The 24,590-nt window shown below is 41.6% G+C and overlaps 1 protein-coding gene across 1 annotated transcript in view; it reads right to left on the bottom strand.

Moving 5' to 3' along the window:
* Positions 1-24,590, bottom strand: part of PKP4 (plakophilin 4) — a 254,871-nt gene that overhangs the window by 29,517 nt on the left and 200,764 nt on the right. The window contains exons 8-11 of the mRNA XM_062187042.1: positions 22,691-22,879; positions 21,022-21,241; positions 13,782-13,914; positions 11,602-11,815 (exon numbers count right to left, since the gene is read on the bottom strand). Of these exons, the coding sequence (XP_062043026.1) occupies positions 11,602-11,815; positions 13,782-13,914; positions 21,022-21,241; positions 22,691-22,879 (756 nt within the window). The remainder of the gene's footprint in view (positions 1-11,601; positions 11,816-13,781; positions 13,915-21,021; positions 21,242-22,690; positions 22,880-24,590) is intronic.

Raw genomic sequence — 24,590 nt, 5'->3', positions numbered from 1 at the left:
TGTAGGGCTTCATTTAATGGGTCAGGAAATGTCTTGCTGGGGCCGTACCTAATGAATAGAAAATACACCAGCTCCCAGATGTAGCAAGATTGATGAGCAAACAGAGAGCTGCAGGATTAGCATTCTCCCGCAACATGACAAACCTCTAGCTCTGACATCCTGATGCAAAATGTGCTTGAAAAATATTTAGTGGCACACTCTATTATCAACTGGCTCCTAAAGAAAAAGTTAAAAATAAACTATAATTTGATTCGGGAAGCTTGAGATTTTATTTAATTTAAAGCAATTAGCTATTTGTTGAGAGGACAAAGAATACACATATACAAACTAATTTAGAAAATATTAGGGAATTTCATAGATATTATTGTAGAAAACACTGCTTTTATTCTCAAGCACAGGAAAAAGTACACATAATTATGAGTAACCAATAATCACAATGAAATACTGCCATAAGAGATGAAAGTTCATTTTCCCACAAAGAATGAATAAAGTAATTAAAACACTGTTGCACATAATTTCTATGCTGCAGAATTTTGAAAGAGCTCATGTTTAAAACCAGCTTTATAGTTATTCTAATGGCCAGCTGATAACTTTATAGTCATATTATAAGCTGATTTTACTGATTAATTAAAATAATAGCAACTATTTGAAAAATGTATTTCTCAAGAGGACATTAAAATCCAACCAAGCCACATGGGGAAAATGTGATTCCTTTGGTAGCATAAATACACAACAGCCTACAAGCTTGTTTTTTCTTTCTATTATGAAAGACAACCTTAAATCATTCATTTTTGTATACTATTCAATTCATGCCCTGTTTCCTAATTATGAAAAAGTGTTTGTAGATATTGCCAAAAGGAAAAAAAAAACAGCCAAGTTCCATTGGGCTTCAAATATCATTAGACATGGCTCAGAATTTCCTGTCATGAGTTAGTCTCACCCTCACAGTCTGTTCTTGATGTTCTTGTTTCAGTCATGCTCTTTCACAAGATGCCACTGATGTAAGAAGAACTACCCCAGCCTTGGGGGCATGAAGAATATTAAAGGAGATGCAGACAAGGTCTTGTCCCACCATCCCAGCACAGAGCTGGTGACCTGACATTCAGCTCTCATGACTAGGCCCTAGCTCTCTGTATACTACCTGGTACAAATGCCTTACCATTGCTGGCTACTCTGCATCTACGGGTTTGTTGCAACACGTGGCTGTCATGCATACCTACCTTGCAAGCACTGAAAAATGGGGATAAAAAATTAGGTCTAATATTATGAGTATCATTACATTAGGGCTGTAGATTGCTTATGAGGATCAGAGTTTATGTGCACCTTACAGAGCCACAGTGTGCTGATTACAGAGTAGGAAGGCAGGCCTCTGAGCTGAGGGCTCCTGTCTGTTCCCAGCACATGACTCCATGGTTTTTCCCTCAATAGTCGGGCTGAAACACTCTGGAACTTGCAAAACAGACATCTTCATTTCTTCTCCGTGGCTGTCCCTAATGTCCTCCCCTCACCACGAGTGGGGTTTTAATAAATCTGTCTTTTTGTTGGAAGAACGTCAAAGTGCTATGATGACCACACCCTACGCCATGATGATTACACCCTACTACAATACTGTCATATCCCCTGCCACCAGGCTTTAAGATACGCACCTCATACCTTCTAGATTTATGCTACCTCTACCAATGCATGGCATAGGTTGATTATCCCTAATCTAAGTTTCTGAAATGAAACCCAAAACATTTTGGGTGCCAACTCTCAGAAACTTTCAGATTTTAGAGCATTTTGTAGTTCACATTTTCAAATTAGGTATGCTCAACTTCAAAGTCCATGTAGATATTGAAACACCCCCAAAAATCTTGAAATCTGAAGTACTTCTGATCCCAAGGATTTCAGATAAGTGATGCTCAACTTGTACAGATCTGCACTGTTCAATATGGAAGCCATTAGATACGTGTGGTTATTGAGCACTTGAAATGTGGCCTATCCAAATTGAGATATATAAAATGCACACTAAAAGTTTTTTTTTTTTTTTTTTTGGACAGGCAGAGTGGACAGTGAGAAAGAGAGACAGAGAGAAAGGTCTTCCTTTGCCGTTGGTTCACCCCTCAATGGCCGCCTAAGCCGGTGCACTGCGCTGACCCGAAGCCAGGAGCCAGGTGCTTCTCCTGGTCTCCCATGGGGTGCAGTGCCCAAGCACTTGGGCCATCCTCCACTGCACTCCCGGGCCACAGCAGAGAGCTGGCCTGGAAGAGGAGCAACCGGGACAGAATCCAGCGCCCCAACTGGGACTAGAACCCGGTGTGCCGGCGCCTCAGGTGGAGGATTAGCCTAGTGAGCTGTGGCGCCAGCCAAAATGCACACTAAAAGTTTGACATACACATGAATGAAAAACACTTCAATAGTTTTTATATTCATTAGGAGAAATGACATACTTTTGAACTACTGCATCAAATAAAACACATTACTAAAATATGTTATTCTTTCTTAATATGGCTACTAGGATATGTAAAATTACATTATGCTTCCATAGGCAGTGCTGGTGGACACTTGTTCACTTTATGGAGACACTCGGGAAGATGTACAGGTATGTTGCCTTCTCTTGGGATGCCTGACCACAAAGTGTTACAACATAAGGCAGCTGTGACAAACTACAGGACACCTGAATGTCCTGTATGCCAGGCACTTCACATGTGTCCTCACAAACACCAAGCAGCAGCTGCAGTTCATCACTGGGGAAGCTGCTGTTTGACCGAGGCGAGTAAGTGGCCTGAGGCGAAGTATTCTGTCCTGCCATGGCAGAGCAACAGGTCAATCTGGCTGCAAAGCACACAGGGGCACAACAATATGCCACCTCTGCCTGGATGGTTTGCAAAGCACGGACATTCCTATTTGGTAGGATGGAAGCTACCACTCATGGGCTTCAGGGAAAAGGGCAGAAGCCAGGGTGAAGCAGGTTGCCCTGCTGGCAGACTGAAGCCCTGGGCAGTGAGTGAGCAGGAGCGGGGAGGCTGGAAGCTGGAGGTGGCCTGGACGGTGGCCATGCCGATTTGGATGGTGCGCAGAGAGGAGGCTGATGGCCAGGAGAGGGAGAACCTATGTTCAGGATCATAGTTTAGGAGGGCTGGGAAGGCCCAGAGGGAGAGGGAGAGTCTACGGAGGAAATTTGCAGCCTGATGCAAACCGAGGGTGCATTGAAGATGAACCATCAGTCTGCATGCGAGGGTGAAGATGGGGCTTTTCACAGCAACGTGGACATCAAGGGAGTAACGGCAACAGAGCTGTGCCACAGAGAATGTCCGCCACGTGTGGCTGCTGGGTAACTGCTCAATCTTCCCTCCAGGACAGGGTCCCCGAGAATCACCAATGGGACTAGGAAGGAACTGAAATGATGGGGGAGCAATGCTTATGAGTGGGACATGCTGTTCTCTGGGTAAATTCTGGGGGAAACATGCCATGGAGGGACAGAATACTTCGCCAGGCTCCTAAGGTACTGCCACCTCAGCAGAGGGGTCTAGGACAAGTGTCGTGACCCCCAGGGCAGCTGGCTGCAGTGCTGCTCCCAGCCTGCAGGCAGGGCCTATAGCTGGCCTCCTACCTGCTGGCCCTGCCAGGCTCCCTGGGACTGTCTGCACACAGCACGTGCACACTCCTGTCAGGCCTTGGCAAGCTCCTTGAGGCCCTGCTGCAGTGGCAAGAGGATGCTCAGGTGGCCTGAAGAGTAGGAAATCCCTAGAAGGAGCAGTGTGGAACTGCAGACCTGGGCTAGCACAGCAGCTGCACCCGTGCGGCCCAAGCCAGCACAGGGCATGTGAAGGGGATCACTCAGGCTGCTGAACTTTCTCCCCAGTGGTTGACGAGAGCCGCAGATCTGAATGTTTTTCAAGGACAGGAGGTGGTCTGTGTTTCTGTGATTTGGTAGGCACAAACATGGATCACAGCACCTCAGCAGGATCCATCAATCCTAGAGACCGACTGATGGAGCCACATTTGCATTTTAACACATTCTTCTTTATTCCAGGCAATTTCAGCACTTCAGGACTACGCGGAGCAGATTAATGACATAACGTTGTTGTACGGTCCTATATTCCCTGGGAAGCCATTTCTGCTGAAAATAAGTAAGTCTATAGTTCAGAAGTGCCAACGGAGAACTGCCCATAGAGGACATAAAGGATGGCTCCTTCTGTTACACAGTTAGTAAAGGAAATCACAGAAACACTGAGGCAGGAGTAGCAGCGAGGGCAGTGGTCCTACCACCCGGCTGTTATGCAGGACAGTCCAGGGTCTGACACAGGATGAGGTCATCTGGACTACCCTTGAGAGTGACCCAAGGAACAGTCCCTGCAGTCTTATCTGCCACAGGGAACCTCTGATCCAGGAACACACCACCTGCTCATCAGCAATTGCACTAAGTCTGCAACCTAGTTGTGCGGTGTCAGCGGAAGGTTTGAGACAAACAGGCCTGGACACAAGGGCTGCAGCACAGCAGTCAGGCTCGGAAGCCACACAGCTTTGGAGGGAGCTGGTCTGGCAGTTTTCTCCACATTTCCCCGCCTTTCTTGCATTTCTAGGCTGTGCAGTCTACATAGAAACTGCCCGCCTCATTATGAGGCCTTTCCTTTGCTGCAAAATTCAGTGTTGAAGGATGGATGGTTGACCACGCAAGTCTCTCTGTGACCTCAGGGTGTCCACACCTGACTGCTCCATTTTGGCTGGAGCTCAGGAGCCCACATGCAAAATAGAAGGTCCTACTCATCAACTTCCAAGCCTAAATCTTTTTCATACTCAGATAACTCTTAAAATACAACAGAAAATCACATTTCACAGATTTTCTAAGCAAAGTACAATTGTATACATAGACGTGATCACTATTGAACACTTTCCAGGCTCAAACCTAATAGATTTTCTTTTTCTAGTAATCTAGTAATCACTGATATATGTGGGTGCTTAGGATGATTTTTCTTTTAATTTCAAAATACAGAATTCCAATACAGTTGGATGTAACTAGTTGGTGGGGAAGTTCTAGGATATTTCTGTATAATTCTTGGTAAAATGTGAAAGGCAGATGATACTGTGGTTTGTTCCTCCCCACCCCTTTTGGTGGTACTTTTATAGAACAAGGAAAAGAACATTTGAAAACTAGCCTTTATATCCTCCGATTCTGCTCCTTTTCAGTGCTGCTCAGCGGCCTGGGACTCCCAACCAGCACACCAGGAACTCAACCTGGAGACCAGGCGCCTCCACCTCTCTGGATCCCAAATTCCCACCCCTGATCCAAGGTGGAGGAGGAGGGTGGTAAGCAGAGTTGAAGGTTGATTTCAGGACCCTTCCAATTCAAAGTTCTCTATGAGTTGAGAATTGGCCTGTTTATAACAAATTGGTTTTTGTCTTGCTACCAATTCAAGTTTTCAAAATTTGTCATTTTCTTTCTCATTGCCAATTTTTATAGTTTAAAATATGTAGTAAATGAGAGACAAAGAGATGGACCCCATTGTTATTATTTTATACAGTGAACCAACTGGCATGGATGCTTCCTGATTTGGGCTGGGAACTGGGAATAGACGTTTTATTTCTGAAAACTCCTACACCATTCCTAACAGCTCTACACGGTCCACAAAAACTACAGAAGGTAATAAGCTGACTCCTGTCTGAACCGGAGAACAAATGACTATTTTGAAGGCATATTAATTAGGCCAGCAGGACCCGTTTAGCAAATTGCTTCACCATGTAACGGCAAGTAAGAGTCCAACAGGCTAAAGGTACGTCCACTAAGCTCTCGCACTTTAGAAAAGACGACTTCTGCCAGAATCCCCTGCTGTTTGCTAAACTTTAACCTTGCCTATCTGCCTTTCTTAAGTACACAACCATCATTTTCTAACTAAATTTTCAGATAATTAGAAATATGGAACTAATGATCAGGGAGGGAATAAGCCCAATTTCATTTTCTGCATGGTGTCTGGAATCCATAGTTGGCATGCAAAAATTCGTAATAGTGTGGAAATATTTTATTTAGCCATATGGATGAATAATCACTTGCTAAATTGGAAGGAATGTGAATGTAGCAGTCCTACAAACAAAAATCTATTATTACTGAATAACAAAAGCTATTTTTTGGTAGTGAACACCAGTGTTAATAGAGGGTAATAGAAGTGTGATAGCTTGTGGACACCTGGTACATTAGAAAGCAGGCCTCTAGATTCTGTGCAATGTCTTTAATTTCTGTTGTTTTGCTGCTTTCAGAATTGTCAGTAACATGAAACTCACATTTCCTAGCTTAAAAATATTAAGTATCTTGAACAAATGAGTTCAACATTTCTTTTTTAGTGACAAGATACTCTCTCTTTCCCTCTATACTCTGTGGCTCAGTAGACATGCATTTCATAACCCAACTGGAGAACCACCAAACTTTATATAATATTCAAGTTTAAAACAAAATAGTGGCAAATTTTTTGGAATTAAAATAAAAAAAGCAGGCCAGCGCCGCGGCTCACTTGGCTAATCCTCCACCTGTGGCACCAGCACCCTGGGTTCTAGTCCTGGTCAGGGTGCTGGATTCTGTCTTGGTTGTTCCTCTTCCAGTCTAGCTCTCTGCTGTGGCCTGGGAAGGCAGTGGAGGATGGCCCAGGTCCTTGGGCCCTGCACCCGCATGGGAGACCAGGGGGAAGCACCTGGCTCCTGGCTTCAGATCGGTGCAGTGTGCCGGTCGTAGTGGCCATTTGGGGGGTGAACCAACGGAAAAAGGAAGACCTTTTTCTCTGTCTCTCTCTTTCTGTCTAACTCTGCCTGTCAAAAAAAAAAAAAAAAAAATCACCCTAAGCACCCAGATACATCACTGATTACTGGTAAAAGAAAACTTATTAGATTTGAACCTGGAAAGTGTTCAATACAATGAAGAAAACATAAGAATCATGTTACACATTAGAGAACCATTTTAATTAACAATGACAGCCATACTGTCTTGGGGAAATGCACTTGGCAAAAATTCCCCCCTCAAAAAAAATAAAGATGTGGCCAAAATTACAGGCCCCCAGCGGTTATTATATTTAAAGCCATGGCAAGTCATCTTTTTGAAAAAAGGATAGAACTGTCTCTCGTAAGTACTGTAAAAATTGCCAAACTGAAACAAAGGGGACTAGGAAAAAAAAGATGTTGGACTAATAACTGGGTTGAATTACTTGATATTAAGAATGGAAGAATACCTAGTTCCAAGGAAGATATTAGCTTCTTTAAATTATACAATATTTTGAACATGGCAGTTCATTATGCTTTAACAGCTCATGATCCTAAGCTGACGATAGTTGTTACTGAAGAACTCTCAGGCCAGTGCCATGGTATTTGGGGATGACATTGGCTCAACATTGACATCTGGAAGGACATTGTTCTGTTTTCCAAGGGGATTTTACAGATGTAAAACTGGTGGGCGTGCTGGGTGAGAGCCTCCCAGGAGGCCCTGCAGCCCATGTGGAAAGCCAAGGTGCTTTAATGAGGAGAGGTGCACTTCCCATCCAGTTAGGAGGGAGCCCGGTGGCCAGGTCCAGGGCTGAGCTGGACTTTCTGTAGGGCCACTGGGAGTAAAATGAGCTTGTGTAAGTTTATCTTTCTTGCCTCAAGTAACAGTAAAGGTCTTCTCGCAGCTTTCTGGCTAACCCTGCTTTTTGTGTTAACTCCACAAACTAATGACTCCCTGCCGCGGTGGGTTCAAGCACATGATGGCAGCTACCTTTTGTGGAAGTTGTATGGGAGATTTGTGCATGAAATGGCAGATGACACAAAATGAATTCTGAGGTCTCCTCCAACTTTGTGATTCTACGATTTCAAGATGGTTTACGAGTATTTGACTTGTGGAAAGGTCAATGAGAGAAGAGCTCAAGGTTCTCTGAATTTCATGCTTTACCAGGTATTAGGGATCAGTCACTCGTAAAATGTTACTGAACATCAGTTAAGGTTGGTACCATTAAATTTTAGGAATGAGAAATGGGAGTGAATAATTTTGTTGTCTCTATAAATCTTGGGCTACACACACACAGAAAAGCAACTATGCTAGGTCGCTGTCCCTTGGTAGCTCCATATTGGCTAGAAAGTGTTTCCATATAAACCCAGGTCAGGCTGGCTCTTAGCTTTCTAGGCCTGGAAGCTGGTCCAGCTCCTTTCCTGTGGCAACTGAGTGAAGTGTTTATATTCTGATCACTCTCCTGCCAATGTTTTGAAAAGAACTTCCCATAAACAGTCCACAAAACAGAACAAATCGTTAGTAGTAAAAGCACACAGTTACAGAGCAGTTCCTGGTTCCCCTGCTCTACAGAAGGCAGAAGTATGCTTCTTAAAGCCTACTATTGCTGGCAGATGTTCCCAAAGAGAAAAACTCCTATCAGGTTGTAGCTAGCTTTACCTTGGAAGTGATACCCTCTATTGGAGAAATAGCTCTTTCTGAATTAGAAACATTCATATCCTCTCTTTAAGGCCAGGGTCCATCTCTCTTAAAACATCTGTGTTCTCAACAACCATGATCTGGCTGGCGCCGTGGCTCAATAGGCTAATCCTCCGCCTTGCGGCGCCGGCACACTGGGTTCTAGTCCCGGTTGGGGTGCCGGATTCTGTCCCGGTTGCCCCTCTTCCAGGCCAGCTCCCTGCTGTGGCCCGGGAGTGCAGTGGAGGATGGCCCAAGTGCTTGGGCCCTGCACCCCATGGGAGACCAGGAGAAGCACCTGGCTCCTGGCTTCGGATCAGCGCGGTGCAACGGCCGCAGCGGCCATTGGAGGGTGAACCAACGGCAAAGGAAGACCTTTCTCTCTGTCTCTCTCTCTCACTGTCCACTCTGCCTGTCAAAAAACAAACAAACAAACAAAACAACCATGCTCTGTCCCCACAGGAATGAAGAACTATGGAGGAAAGCATCTAATCAGCACTCACGTCGAGGGTGCCCCAGGAAACCAGTGCATAAAAGCCCTTAGTAGTGCAGTCTGGCTTTACTTCAAATAAGCTGGATTTATTTATAAATGAAAAAAGAAACCCACCCAAATTTCTTGTATTTTCTCTTCTTGGTTATCACTAAATCTCACAGCTTCCTTGAGTTCAGCTCAGGAAAGGGAATGTACTAGTTTCTCCCAAGGGGGAAAAAAAATCTCGGGGAAAAAAAAATCCAGAAAAGATTGATTTCTTCAGTGAGAAATTATGACAGAACAGAAAATGAGCTGCCCATGAAGGCTACAAGGACCAAGTCAGCACAAGTCTAGCTAATCCAGAGGGAGGCAAATGTGAGCAGAAGCTGGGCTTTCAACCTCAGGCTGTCCCTGGATCACTGCTGGTCTTTCGGGATCCACCACCTGCATGACCCCTCAGCTCAGTTGGCTGCGAGGGTGTGTTACTGTGAGAAGACACCTGGACATCACACAGTGAAGTTCAAAGTGATGGGATGAGAAAACATCAAATATACCACAAATAGCAGGTGGCCTTCCTGCCTCCCTAAAAGGCAGGACAGGGTCAATCTTTGGGCAGAGTCACAGAGACTGTGTTGACTTCAAGGATGGATAATAACAGTGTTCTTCTTAATTCTATTTATCTTGCTTTAACTTTCATTTTATATACACATATCTATGTGTAATTTATTTTTTAGTATGAGAGGGTAAGATGCCCACAAAGCACTTTAGGAAGGGCCAATCTATACTAATAAATAAATGTGTAATTTAGAAGTATTAAGGCATAAGTATTCAAATACATAAAGGCAAGCAGCCCATTCCAGAGTTTACGATTATATAGAAAATGTATTCTACCTTCAGCACATACATGTCTTACCTTACTGGGAGTATAGTGATATATCAGTGATGTAGTTTGAACATTAGTATAGTATGAGAAAGTGGAATCTCATTAATATTAGATGTATGATGGTTTGATATATTCCCAAGTGTTACTGAATTATATTTGACAGAACTTATAACTCCTGATGTCATGGTAGAAGCCAGTGGGAAATGGGATTAATTTTGAAGAAATGCTGTTAAAGTTTTAAATTAAATATCTCACGCATGAAAAATAGCATGGCAAATATAAAACAAACACCCAGGTATCCACCATCTAGCTTTGTCAAATAGTAACATTTTTGTATTAGTTGTTTTAGATTTTTCTAAAGAAACAGAACTGAATCTACATTCTGTAATCCCAAATTCTCGCTCTACTCCCCATGCAGGTAACTACTATCCTCTATCTATTTTTATCATGCTAATTATAAGTTTTTTACTGCATGTTCCTATATCTAATAATAATTTACAGTTGCAATCTGCATGTTTAAAACCTTTGCATACAAACAGTACCACAGTGCAGTTACCATTCTGGAAGTGTTTCTCAAGATTCCTCTTTGCTGCTGCACATAGCTCTAATGTGGTTAGTTTAACCCTTGTATGTGGTTTCCTTCTGTGAGAATACTGTGATTCATTTTACCACTCCCCAGCCAATGAATACTTAGTACTTTCCCTGAACTCTCTTTTGAACAACTGCCATGAGTTCATCTGGCTACAGAATCTGTCCTTACCCTCAGCCTCAAGAAGTCTCCACTATAGCACTGCAGTGTGCAGTCCAACAGGAAGAGGCGAGGCGCACTCCTCCCAGCCCCTCCCTTCCCATATCGGACCATCACAGACAGACCATGCGATGTTGGTGTAACGGCTCCTGCTTCTCCGCTCCATTCCTTCTTTCCATCCTTCCAGCTCAGCGGTTATGATCACTGGGCTGCTAACTCCATCACAGGCCTCCCAGACACTAGGCTGACCTGTCCTCCGCCTGCTACATGCTGGAAGAATGCACTGAAAAGCCCAAGCTGGCCATGCCAAGCCCCAGTATACTCACTGCATGTGGATAACCATTGAGTTCCTAATCAAAGTTCTCTAAACTAGGTCTGTATCTCTCTGGCCTTGCTTTCTCCTCTAGTAAATTTATGACCCAGCAGTTCCCTCCTGCTGGCCCTGCTCTGCTAGTGACTGGAAACATCTCCCTTCTTTACCCAGCTACTTCCTGATCCTTTGGGTCAACCTTGGCTTTTATCATCCAGGCAGCCTCTGTGCTCCTGATGCTACCTCTCCTGAGTCATGGCACTTGCCACATTTCCCCGGTGGTCACAGAACCACCTGTGTTGCTCCCCAGTCTGAGTGCTATCTGAGGGCAGGGCTGGCTTTTATTCATGTTTACATCCCTTGAATCTTACAAAGAGACTGGGAATTTGAACAGGTACTCAGACATGGGCTGAACCAAATGGACACAGGCAATCCATTAAGTATATTTTATTTTGCAATAAAGGAGACTTGGTCTATTTAAAACAAGTAGATTTACTATGGAATGCATAATAGAAAATGACATATTCAGCCCCCCGTGAACAAGACATCTGCTAGCCAATACTTGTGCGTTAACATGCACTATGACTGATCCTAACAGAGATGACCCAAAAGCACTGCAATTGCCTTCTGACTTGATTAAATTACACTCGGTCTTCACAGTTGTGAGCAACCTCTCTCTCCATCTATTACTGAAAACCTCCAAATGCTTCTCAATGCCACCACATAAGAGGACAGTCTAGACTGCTTACAGCATTTCCTCAAGGACAAGATCACATTCTCTACCTACCTGTAACAAGCTCCCTTATTTCCGCATCAATAGATTTTCTCAACAGTCGCAACAAGGCAGGTATCCCACCAACATTCTTCATTGCTATTTTATTTTCATCAGTGGACTTGCCAAAAACAAGGTTTCGGAGGGCACCACAAGCATTCTTCTGAACTTCTAAAACTCTGTGGTCCAAAAGGTCAACCAGATGCTTGATTCCCCCTAGCCTACACACCTGAAATGGAAAAAACTAGGTATCAGCTCTAAGTGGCATGTGATTAAGTAGTCATCAAACAACAATCTGTGATGGAACGTTCAATCTGGGTGGGACATGGATAACTCCAGATCATTTCAAAGGATTACTTTTTTAGGTGTAGGTGTTCAAGCCTAGTGGTTAAGATGCCTGGGTCCCACAAGGCAGTACCTAGATACAATACTGTATCTAGGCAGTACCTAGATACAAAAAAATGCATAGAGTCCACTGCCTGTGGACTCTAGCTTCCTGCTATATAGACCCTGGGAGGCAGTGATAATGGCTCAAGTCATTGGATTCCTGATGCTCACATGGGAAACCTGGACTGCAACTCCAGCTCCTGGCTCTGGCCCTGGCTCAGTCCCAGCCCCAACTGCTGTAGGTGTTCAGGGAGTGAACTAGCAGACGGGAGCTGTCTGTATCTCTAATACATAAAGCAAACAACTAAAAAAAAATTAAAAATGGTTGGTTTCTGTTCTAAGGAACACACATTTTAGAAATTCTAAGGACACTCTTTAAGAGGATTCTGTTTTCCTGGGTTCATGGCTTAAGAAAAGATGGGAGATTGAGGCTTAATTTCCACATGCAGGCAGCACAGTCCTCTGGCCCTCTGACCACACACAGGGAACTGAGGTTCACCCAGGAGTGCAATGAGCGAGTGCACAAATACAACAAAGCTGCTTGTAGGGTCAGAAACATCACAGGAAGTTAGTTTTGACTGAAGTTATTGAGTTTCCAGAATTGGTCTTTTAGGCTAATCCTCCCAAATATTCTTTCATGTGTCAATCCATTAGTACAGTATTTGAATATTTCTGGGGTTTATTTACTACATGCTCCATATGGTCTATAGCTGGTATGCTATTTTGCATATTAAAGTGATGAAAAGAGCTTTAGTTCTGTATGACATTCCAGCAGGGAAAAAGGCCTAAAACATTAAAAGAAAGAATGTAAGTAATAGACATGAGCCATTAACTAATAATTTGCTGTATTTCTGTAAACACCAAAAACCTTTAAAATCTGAAATAAAATATTCATGTATGTTCAACATTAGTAACGGTTATAAATCTTCTGTAACTTCACTTAATTGTAGTTGGCATCAATTTTGACTAGCATCTCTCACTAGTTCATAGAATATTACTGTTTTTATCCAATAGATTTTTGGAAATATCTTTTATAGTTTCCGTGTATTTTATTTTTTAAACATTAAGAAATCTATTTGACAGGCAAAGAGAGAGACAGCGAGCAAGCATATGAAAGAGAGCACATATATCAGAGAGAGAGAGAGAGAAGCCATGAGAGAGCGCAGGCTCTCTCCTGTTGGTTCACCCCCCAAATTCCTGTATTTGCAAGGTTTGGACTGGGCTGAAGCTAAGAGCCAGTAATTCAATCCAGATCTCCTCCATGGAACCCAATTACCTGAACTATCACTGCTGCCTCCTAGCATATGCATCAGCAGGAAACAGGAGTCAGGAGCCAGAGCTGGGAACCAAGTCCAGGCACTTGATGTGGAATATGAGTCTAGTAATTGCTATGTCATGTGCCCACTCTTGGAAGTATCTTTAATACACAGGTTGATTTTTTAGTTCATGTTTTCTAAATAAGCTATTGAAGCAGACACATAATTTGAAAAGGTTGAAAGCACTTCAACAAATAGGAGGAATCTTCAAAAGTTCATGAAAAATGCATATTATGAAAAATATGGATTTAAGATTTTCTATTCCAAATCAAGTTGATATTCTAATTCCATTTTTCCACATACTTTTTGAAAGATTCTCATACACTCATCTCAGTTTTTCCTGAGATATATTTAAATTAAGAAGGAAAAGTTTTTAATAACAAGACAATCCCTTTAAAAAGGTCTCAGAATTGCATCGGGTGATTTCTTAACTATACATGCACAGGACTGCCAAGAGGAAAGGCAGAGTCACTGCGGCTGCTGCTCTTGTACCTCCATCTTCACTTTGTTGTCGCCGAAGCACAGGTGCTGCAGGTAGGCTGCTGCGTTGGCCTGGACAGACGGGAACTGGTGCTGCAGCATGTGAATGACCTCAGGCAACTCGGGGTCACGCCAGGCGAACTCCCTGCATGAGCAAAACAGGCTTCAGGAGGACGGCCCACGATGTAATAATACACTGAACAAAACCTTTGCTATCGAAGTAAACAAGCTTGGCTGAGACAAAGCCTGGAAGTTACCAAAAAAAATCCTAAAATACAGAAGCAAGTTTTCTTCCCATGAATGCAGGCAGGGTCCCAGATGCTTGTGAGCTTGAAGACATCATGCTGCCCAGATGCATGGGGAACAAAGAGAATTCTCAATATGATTAAGTTGTCTACTCCAGTGCTCTTCCTCCTGATCCCAATTTTACATCATTCTACCTATGGAAGCAATCAGCACAGGTAAATAATGCACTTCAGCTAAGCGAGATGTCACTCACGAGGAGAGAGGAGGGGCTGGTGGGAACGGGCAGAGCTGGTGTTAGCCTAGAAATCACCAGTGCTATGAGCCCAGTGATTTTTAGGAAACTCATTATGTATGGTTGCTCTTAATTATAAGATAGAGGCAGAAAAAAGATAAAAAAGAAAAAAAATATTTTAAAAGTGATCCTATATCCAGGGACATCATTCTAGGTACTGCACATGTGTTGATTCACTTATTCTTAGGGCAACCTCACAGATCTGGAAGCTGAGGCAAAGAGGCTACATGGACACATGGGCAGTGGACAGTAGAGCAACATGTGGACTCAGACAGCCTGCCTGTGGAGTCTTCACCCTCAATCACAGTGCTAAGCCACATGAGCACGCCATGGACACACACTTGGCTTTTTTTCAGCTAACATTTAACATAGAATCTTCCAATGTCATTTGATTGTCGGTTGATTATCCTAGTTAAACATGAATTTATGTTTATATTATGTGAAGACCAGAAATGTAGAAAATAGTGCACAGAACAACAAATATGCAGACTCTGATTATGGGATGGAAGCAGTTAATCAAAAAATGAATTAATACCCAATTAACCTTTAAATATTATTTTTAATAATTAGCCACCAACCAATACTTCTCCTATATTTTTAAAGCCCCAGTGTTCCATTTGACCTAGGAAGTCTTCATGGATAAACTTGACTGGTATACTGCAAAGAGGTAGGTTTTCACAAGCATACACACACACACACACACACACCAGGGTACCTCCTAATGTCCATGGGAAATGTAGTTAAAAGGTAAGTTTATTTTGCTGTAAAATTTATTTTTGCAATTTTGGATTGCTTTTTGTAATAGGCATTTTCTGTGAACTCTTTGAATACCCCTTGTACTAACTACCCAAACAAAATATTTAGTGAATTCATTTTATGCTACAGGTGTCACAGTAGGTGTTAGAGATACAAATATTGGATAATACATGGTTTTCTCTACAGGTTCTTACATGCCAAACTAAAAAGTATAATCTTAATGCCAATCACAGGAATTCTCATTTACTAAGTTTCCTTGCATCAGGCATTATTGTGTCAAGAGCTCTGTACTCACTATCTCATCATCCTTCCCATTGCCCCAAGAAGTAAGCACTAGTAACTAATGTTAGACACAGGTAAGGAATTCAGGAGTAGTAATTAAGTGGGGGAGGTTAGTGAAATCCAGGTGCCTACATGTGTCTCTACATGAAAGGAACAGAAGGCTAATGGAGCTTTTCATGCAGGAGCATGAGAAAACGTGACATGGTCACACTTATATGGAAAAGAACTCCACTGGCCAAGTACAAAAAGTACCAGAATTAGACAAGATGGGAGGCAAGGAGACTATTCACTATCCACACAGGAATCCATACTTGCTCAAAACAAAATATAGCCATTTTTGATTTCTCTCTTTCCCTTATCTTCTTCAAATAATTCATCAGCAAGCTCTATTGACTAGTTCCAAAATACTTCACATAAACCAGGTCCATTCATTCTCTCCATCCTGACTGGACCACTCTAATAGTCTCTTACCAGTTCTCTATGCATCAAATATTACCCCTTGCCCACCCACAATCTATTCTTTGCATAGCAGCCAGATGATCTAAAACTGCAGTCAGGGATGAAATGGAGATTTCTGGCAGAACGGGGAACAGGCTGGATGATAACATCATTATACAGACATTAAGAACACAGCAAATGCTAAGAGAGGCAGATAACAGCACAAATAGCACAGAATTTGAGGTTGAATGCCTGGATTCTAGGTCTTTGGTCCTTCGGTTACTGTGATTTTGAAAACACATTAATTATTTGGAGCTTCAGTTTCCCCATCTGTAAAACAGGAACAGTGGAACTATTTTTCTTATTTTTCTTATAGGTTGGCTGTGGTGATGTGCTTGCAATCATGATACAGGTATTTATTAATATCATCATGCCTGTAAAATGAGTTGTTCTAAATAGGCGGATTTTCTGCAATAGTTTTCCTTTCCTTTCCTTTTATCTTATCAACTACATCTAAAGCCAATTATGTATATCTATGCTATATTGTCAGAGTGCATAGAATGTGGTTTAATATTTTATTGAGGGCTTACAATCATTACAAAAAACATTTGTACCACTTTAAATGGCACAGCGATGGTCGGGTAACACCAAGGGTATGCTGGAGCTGGAGCCAGGCAATTAGGCTTGGTTGGCTTGAACCCCAATCTTGATTTAAATTCAGCAGAAATTTACATTGGAATAACTGCTATCAATTTGTGGGCTGAATGGCATCGACTGCCTGCCAGGATTTGCTTCATGAAAACCTAAGCTCAGGCTTCTGCTTTCAGCCGTGATGGAGAAACTGGTGCCCTCCCACATAAACTACAAAAGTGAGCTAAATGCCTGTGGAAACTGTTTCTAGGCCCTGGACAATAGGCAATTCAGAGTGTAATCCCTGAGATGAAGGAAATCCCCAAGGAGCCCTACATCTACCTGGCTTGCTGCCTAGGAGGATTTTTCTGGAACACAATGCAGGAGCTTGGCTCAAGTTATATGGAGTAGACTTAGTGAGGTGAGGGGAGAGACTGGGATCAGGGAGTGTGAAAGTGGTTAGAATGAGCAGGGCAAGGAACTGGAAAGGAGGAGCTATATGAGTCTGTGTGCGAGTCACTCGTAAGTCTTAAGTAGAACACTGGGCTGTGCACGTGCAAGGCACACGTACAGGTCTGGTGGAGGGAAGCTGCTACCCCACCCAGAGCCCAGAAACCAGGTGATGTTGGATTCTTGCCTAGTCAGAAGGAAGAACTTGCTGAGCACTCTAGGAATTGAGGCAAGACTGTGCAAAAGCTGTGTCTTAGGAGTAAGGACCAGACATAGAACAAATTAAGTCATAAGGCTAAAACAAACTGGAGAGAGACCTACCAAAGAACAAAAGCCATCTTTCACAGGATTAAAAGGCTCTGCCAGTAACTTAAGTTACCTGCAGTATCCTAAAGGGAGACAACCTAATCTAGATTCCTTATGTATCATCCACAATAGTCAACATACAATTTAAAATTAGGGGCCGGCGCTGTGGCGTAGTGGGCAAAGCTGCCACCTGCAGTGCCGGCATCCCATATGGGCGCCAGTTGGAGACTTGGCTGCTCCACTTCCAATCCAGCTCTCTGCTATGGCCTGGGAAAGCAGTGGAAGATGGCCCAAGTCCTTCATCCCCTGCTCTTGCATGGGAGACCTGGAAGAAGCTCCTGGCTCCTGGCTTCAGATTGGCGCAGCTCTGGCCATTGCGGTCATCTGAGGAATGAACCAGCAGATGGAAGACCTCTGTCTCTCTGCCTCTCATCTCTCTGTGTAACTCTGACTTTCAAATAAATAAATAAATCTTAAATTTAAATTACTAGACATGCAAAAAAATCAGGAATATATGAATACAAAGATAGAAAATATAGCAACAGAAATAGATCTGGAGACAACTCTGGAGATGGAATCATCAGAGGAGGAATTTAAAATGGTTATTATAAATGTTTTCAAAGACTTAAAGAAAAAGATGCAATAAGGAATGAATAGATGGGCAAATATCATCAGAGACATGGAAACTATAAAAATGGAACCAAATTGAAGTATTTAAAATGAAAAAAAATCACTGGATGGGCTAATGACAGACTGGAGGCTGCAGAAGGACATAAAATTTGAAAATGGATCAGTAAAAAAATAAGCAACTGGGAGAACACAGAGAAAAAAGATTTAAAAACAGTGAACAGAGCTTCAGCAATCTATGAAGTCAGAAGTTACTCTAAATTGTGTAATTTGAGTTATAGAAGAAAAGAAGTTCGGGGCATGAAAAAATTTAAATAGTAGTTGGACATTTTCCAGTCTGGGTAAAAACCTCAATCTACATTCCATGAATCTCACTGAACCCCAAACAGGTTAAATGCAAAGAATACTAGACTTGGGTCCACCAAACTAAAACTGCTGAAAGCTAAAGAGAAAAATCTGAAAAGCAGTCAGAGAGAAGATAGATAATATAATGAGAAAAATGATACAAATGATGTCTGACTGCCTGTCAGAAACAGGAAGTCGGAAAATAATGAATGGCAGCTCCACACGTGCTGAAAGAAAAGGAAAATCCACACACCTGCAAATTCTGAATGTTGTATCTGGCAAAAAAAATAAAAAAAAAATAAATAAAAGTACCCTTTAAAAGTGAGTGAAATAAAAATTTTTCAGATAAATGAAAGCTGAGGATTTTTTGCAAGAAATACAAGAAATGTTAAAGGAAGTTGTTCTTTAGGCGAAGGGAGATGAGCTGAGAAGAAACTTGAACGCATTGGTTGAATAGAACTATAATGGTAAACACGTGGGCAACTATAAAGGATTAACATTTTTTACTTCTCAATTTCCTTAAAAGAAAACTGACCAGTTGCAGTAAAATAATGCTATGTTAAGAGTTTTATAAAATATGTAGGAATAAAACAATTGGTAACATAAAAGTCAAGGGGATGTAAACAGGATTATTCTGTCGAATACCACAAATGAGGCTCTGCTCACAAGAAACACCAAGCATGTTGTCACACTTTAAGTCACCGTCATTTCCCACAGAAGTGCTTTTTATGTTACATACCTTTGAAAAGCATCATTTGTGCTATTAATAAGTTTGGCTTCCAAGTAGACAACTCCAAAAAGACCTAAATTTCTTTTACATAATAACTTCTCAGGCTATTCTGTAGAATTAATAATAAAAGCTTACAAGTAAATAAAATATTAATATTTTTAAGTTGTTCTTTTTAAAATTGCAAATCAAATGATACTTGTTATGACCTTTCATTCGGGCTTGAATATTCAAACTTCAAATTTACCTGAACTGCAATTTCAGCTAGAATAAATGCACCTGTTGTCATAAGATAATCATTTATTCATCTTATGAAATGCATTATCAGTAAAGTTTCACATAATCAGAGCTCGCCATAATAGTTTTATGCATTAGACTATGAAATTATCATACTATGAATAGCTGAAGTATATTACCATACACGAAATCCTTGTTTATAGTGAATCAACTCATATTAGAGGTCAAAACTAATGTCATCAAGGGCAGATATTAAACTCAGAACTCTAATCATACTTCACTGCTTTCCTGGGTAGCTATTATTTTCTCTGCAAGTTCATCCAAGGTATGGTCTAAATTACCCATAGTTCAAACTCCTTTTGGCAACTTCTATATCTATGAGTGCCCCAGTCTTTTTTTTTTTTTTTTACATGTTTTGTTGTTACTTTGAGAATTAAGAAAATGAAATCATGTAAGGCATTTCTGACAACTATATTGGAGGTGCTATTAAACAAATATTTTTTAAAATCCTGAAGATGATAAAAAATAAAGAAGGACTAGAAGCCAATGTATGTAAAGCCTTAAAGAATTTTAGGGATAAAAGGGAATAGGTAAAGTGGTTTTTAGTGAAGCAGTGGGCTTCCCATTCAACTCTAAAATACCTTGAGTTATTTTGTTTTAATGACCAACACCTCACTCATCAGTTTCATTCATTAGAATAAGTTGGTAGATAATAATTGTTGCTAAAAATGAATCAATACTTTTAAGCATTTTCCAGTGAAACAACTATTTGTGAGAGAAGAGTGAATGAAATCCTGCTAACACATGCCTTAAAATAGCACTGTAGCTGCTTAAAATTTAGTGACAATTTCACTCTTTCAGAAATGAAAATCCTTCTAGTTTCAAAATATCTTTAGTTATTTCCTGAATATTTTAAGTGATTTTCATTAAAGATGAAGCCAAGTTTTCAAAATTGATCAAGCACTGAAACTCATACTTAATAAAAATTGCTATCTGCATGACCAAACAAATTAAAAAGGAAAAAATCATCTATTATTTACCAAATATTTTTTACTTTTGAGAAATGAGAATTTCTTGTAAACTATTTCCTCCTAAACGGCAGATAGCTTTTCAAAGGAGTTTTAAAAACTCTACTTAGGGGCCAGCGCTGTGGTGTATCAGGTAAAGCTGCCGCCTGCAGTGCAGGCATACCATATGGGCACCGGTTCAAGACTCGGCTGTTCCACCTCCAATCCAGCTCTCTGCTATGGCCTGGGAAAGCAGCAGAAGATGGCCCAAGTACTGGGATCTCCTGCACTCACATGGGAGACCTAGAGGAAGCTCCTGGCTCCTGGCTTCAGATCAGTGTAGCTTCAGCCCTTGTGGCCATTTGGGGAGTGAACCAGTGGATGGAAGATTTCTCTCTCTCTGCATTTGCCTCTGCCTCTCTGTAACTCTTCCTTTCAAATAAATAAATAAATCTTAAAACACAAAACAAAAAACTCTACTTAGCATTGATCATCATTCAAAATGTAGAGAACACTGGTCTCTCCCAGAGCAAAGCAATTGTATTCATTTTCTGAAGTCCTCATCCAGGGCTCATGACAAGGGACAAGAGGTAAAAGGATCCAGTAAAGTCTTCTGTTTAACTCCAAGAGGCTCTCCCAGGTGGTTGCTTGGTGAAGTGTTTCAGTGATGAACACTGCAGACATTCCTCCAGATCTGTGCATTTTCTAACTTATTAAAGAATAAAAAGAAGGAATCTCTCTTTAAAATGAAATTAGACTCAAGGATCTATATAAATAGAATACAACTGGCAGTATTAGAGATAAGGAGTTACTGATTTATAACAGACTTAGCAACTTAAAGTTAGAATGCGGGAGCTGGTTGGTTCTTGTGACACGGGAGTACTCTGGAGACTCCTAACGGGTACTCGCCTGGGGTCTTTCTGAATGCTGTCTATTGATGGGGATCTGGTGGTGCCATCGTCACCCGGTGCTGCGTGCTGGAGCCTGTTATAATTGCACTCTTGTACTCGGTACTGGATCGGCCTGTAGGGCTCCGCATAGGTAGCTGTTGTGTTCAGAGCATAATTATTTCTTTGGTATGTAAGGGTACTTCGTTGGCTGGATGTCCTTTGTAGATTTCCAACACCTACTAGAAAGTCAACATTTTGAAAAAAATGAGTATGTTCTCCCTGAGATCATACTTTTCAAAAGTAAAACATTTTTAACTTTAAGAAGTTAAGAAGTTTGGCAATTTTAGATGTCAATTTTATTAGCAGGAAATAGCAAAACCGAAACTATAAATATGCTTATATAGTAGGCCTTATAAGTTTACTATAATGCAGTAATTTAAAAATTCCAAGAGAAATAAGAATTAAGCTGACCTTAGAAACAAATAACAGCACAATTTCATAACTTCATTTTACTGATAAAAAACAAGGTAACTGCTCAAATTTGTAAATAATCGAAACCATCAAACTTCTTAACATGTAAATATACACGTTACCTTGTTTCGATACACATTTTATTTCTACGCCTGAGGATCTTGGTAACATTGGAAAATATACTTCCCAAGAGGGGAAGAAGATTGATAAATCAAATTATCCAATAGCTATTCCCATAGGTTATTGCATGATGCTAAGTGTAAAGGCGCTATATGCTGTATTAAGTATTTCTTTTATAATTACTTCAGCAGATGGCTCTCTACATATTCTTTCTGCAATCAAAAATTTCAACAGTATTTATTTCTTCCCTCTATTCAAGAAATTTTTATGTAAAGGACATAAGATCCAGTGAATAACTTCTTCACTGAAATCTGCTGAAAACTGGAGCACAGTGCCTCAGTGGACTAAGCTGTCAGTTTCCAGCAAAGAACCAATTCAAATTCTTCTCCCCCTGCTGTTCTAGGAGGCACAGCTCCTAGAGTTGTGCCTCTTACAGGTCATCATTGCTACTTGAACTTCATTTGTGTGCCTGGTAATAAATCTGTAATGCTTTTATTTAAAAACCAAAGCCAACACCAGAGACTCCATGGGCCAGCCTGGCAGTGCAATCTGGCTGCTCACACTGCCTACAGCTTCTGCTCTATCATCCATCACAGTGCGGCATAAACAGGAGGGCTGGGACGCAAGGGAGTGATGCTGCAGCCCGCATTCTGAACCTAAGTGGTCAGAGGACATCCAACATCTAAAAGAGGGGACTGGCACTCCAGATGCGTGATATCAAGGATAGCAAGGCCACTAATGTATGGGTTTTCTCCAAATTGTTGTTCTGGGCATGAAAATGATAAAGCAATTTTCAAACAAAGGTTTTCTTTCTATATCTGATTTGCTTCTAACCCAAAGAGTCTCAGATTTATAACTTTACAAATTTGTTCCCAGATTAACAGTACAATCACTATGTTCACCAATTGGGATTGTACCCAGGTAAAAATATATCACCTACAAACAGGTTTTAAATGAACTTCTCATTTACTGTTTACTGATCTGCTGTGACAGCTGCTTACATGACTTCCTCGGCACAGGGAACGCAATCTCAATCAAGTCCTTCTACTGTTGGGTTCATGAAATCGGGAAAGCAGCTGCACACAGCTGCCGCCCACCTGAGCCTGTGCGGAACAGCGCCGTCTGGGACCCCTGGAGCTCCACAGTTCCGTGGTTTGGGCTGCGGTACACTGGGCTGTAATAGGTCCTCCCCTCGTATATAGGGGTGATGTGCAAGTCCGGAGACACAGCTGAACGAAGGTCTGGACCAAGCTGACTGTGTTGACTAGCGTAGGAACTCCGCAAGCCTGGAGGCAGGAAAATCCCATCAGTAAGTACTGGGAAAATCACCCCGAGGGGAACCATGAACCCAACCACAAGTCTCACCTAGAGGACCAAGTGTGCAGTCTAAACACCTAGACTGGTTGAGTTTTACAAAGGAAAGATGCCGGGTTGAAAAGGACTCTGAATCTATTCCTCAAATCAAACCTTCTAAGAAGCACATGCTAGCAGCGCTTCACCTCACGCTCCTCTCCAGGCCTGTAGCCCCCTCCACCCCTCCCAACTCCCAAGTGGGCATCCAGCTCTGTGGGGCTGGCTCACCCCGTCTCACACAGTGTTCAATCCCAGTGCCTGGGATGAAGCCTATGCAACGTACTAAGGAAGAACTGTTTTTAAAATGTCTCTCAGCTGATTCACATCTTAGTTTTTGAGGAAAACACTAGAAGTTTTATGCTACAAAGTTGCATATATTATCAGTAAACTGCTAAAATTCATCAAGCATTATGAAATACTATTTTATTCTTTGACATTGTCGTATTTTTCCTTTCTTTTAAGAAAACAAAAACCACGTTTATAGGTATGCACATACCAGACTCTTGGTTACCTTCTTTCTAGTATAAAGGAGAAGTCCTAAGTTAGTACTACATTGACATTGAGACAATTAAAATAGTTTCATTCAAATTGCTGATAAGTTTGCACATGCAACTAACGATAAAGAGATGTCAAAGATTTATTTTCTTTGGAAAATTGAATTAGTACATTCTGTATTATGATGCTCAGAAGTCTGTGATTTGTCTTCATTAGTAAGAAAAAATTGGTCACCGGCTAAGCTTACATTCCAAATACAAGCAAGTGAAAGCTTAAACATATCTGAATTCAGTTGGCATATATCTGTTTTTAAAAAAGTTACAAATTATTAGCACAGTAAATAATTATAAAAGCATAGATTGTTCCCATCGTGTTAGCTCAGTTAATCAAATAACAATTAAAAGCAGATGGGCCTGAATATGAGTGATAATTATGTTGCTTAGTAAGGAGGGATGAGAAAGTTAATAAACACAGAAACCTTCGAAAGAGAATGATTCCCGCCTACTCTGGACAGCAATGCGACAAGGGGAGAAACTAAATAAACCTCTCAATACCAGCCTGCAGCTGCAGGCTCCCCAGTTGCTAAAATGGAGATAGGGGGTTTCCACAATTTTATAACTGGAAGACTGGCCAAATCTTTTCAAATCCTAGGAAACTAAGAGGCCAAAAGGATGTGTAATTCCCCTCCACAGAGAGCTAGTAGGTCCTCGTGGGGCTGTGAGCAATCCGCAGGTCAGTATGTCATTATACCTCATAATGGATGCGGCGGGGTCCCAAGGATCGAGGTGTGGGCAACCTTGACCTCCCCAGGACCTTCCACAAACATGAGCGTAAAGAGGGAGTTTAAGCCCACCAGGGAGGGCTGTGTGGATGCCAATCTGATGCTGAAGGCGAGAGAATAACCGTTATCAAACAGTTCTATGGATGACTGCAGCTCTGCATTCCCTGGCAGATTTCTTATTAGCAGAGTATAAGCCTTCTGCTTTATGGAACTCAGGAGTACTTTTTCTTATTAATTGTGACATACAGTAGGTGGGTGGTGAATCAACCTCGTCTCTGGGAACCTCTTCAAAATGAGGTGCTGGCTGGCGCCGAGGCTCACTTGGTTAATCCTCCACCTGCAGCGCCAGCATCCCATACGGGCACCAG

Source organism: Lepus europaeus, chromosome 1, assembly GCF_033115175.1.
Source record: "Lepus europaeus isolate LE1 chromosome 1, mLepTim1.pri, whole genome shotgun sequence".
NCBI lineage: Eukaryota > Metazoa > Chordata > Mammalia > Lagomorpha > Leporidae > Lepus > Lepus europaeus.
The sequence above is the reverse complement of the archived record's forward strand: the minus strand, read 5'-3'. Positions and strand labels throughout refer to the sequence as shown.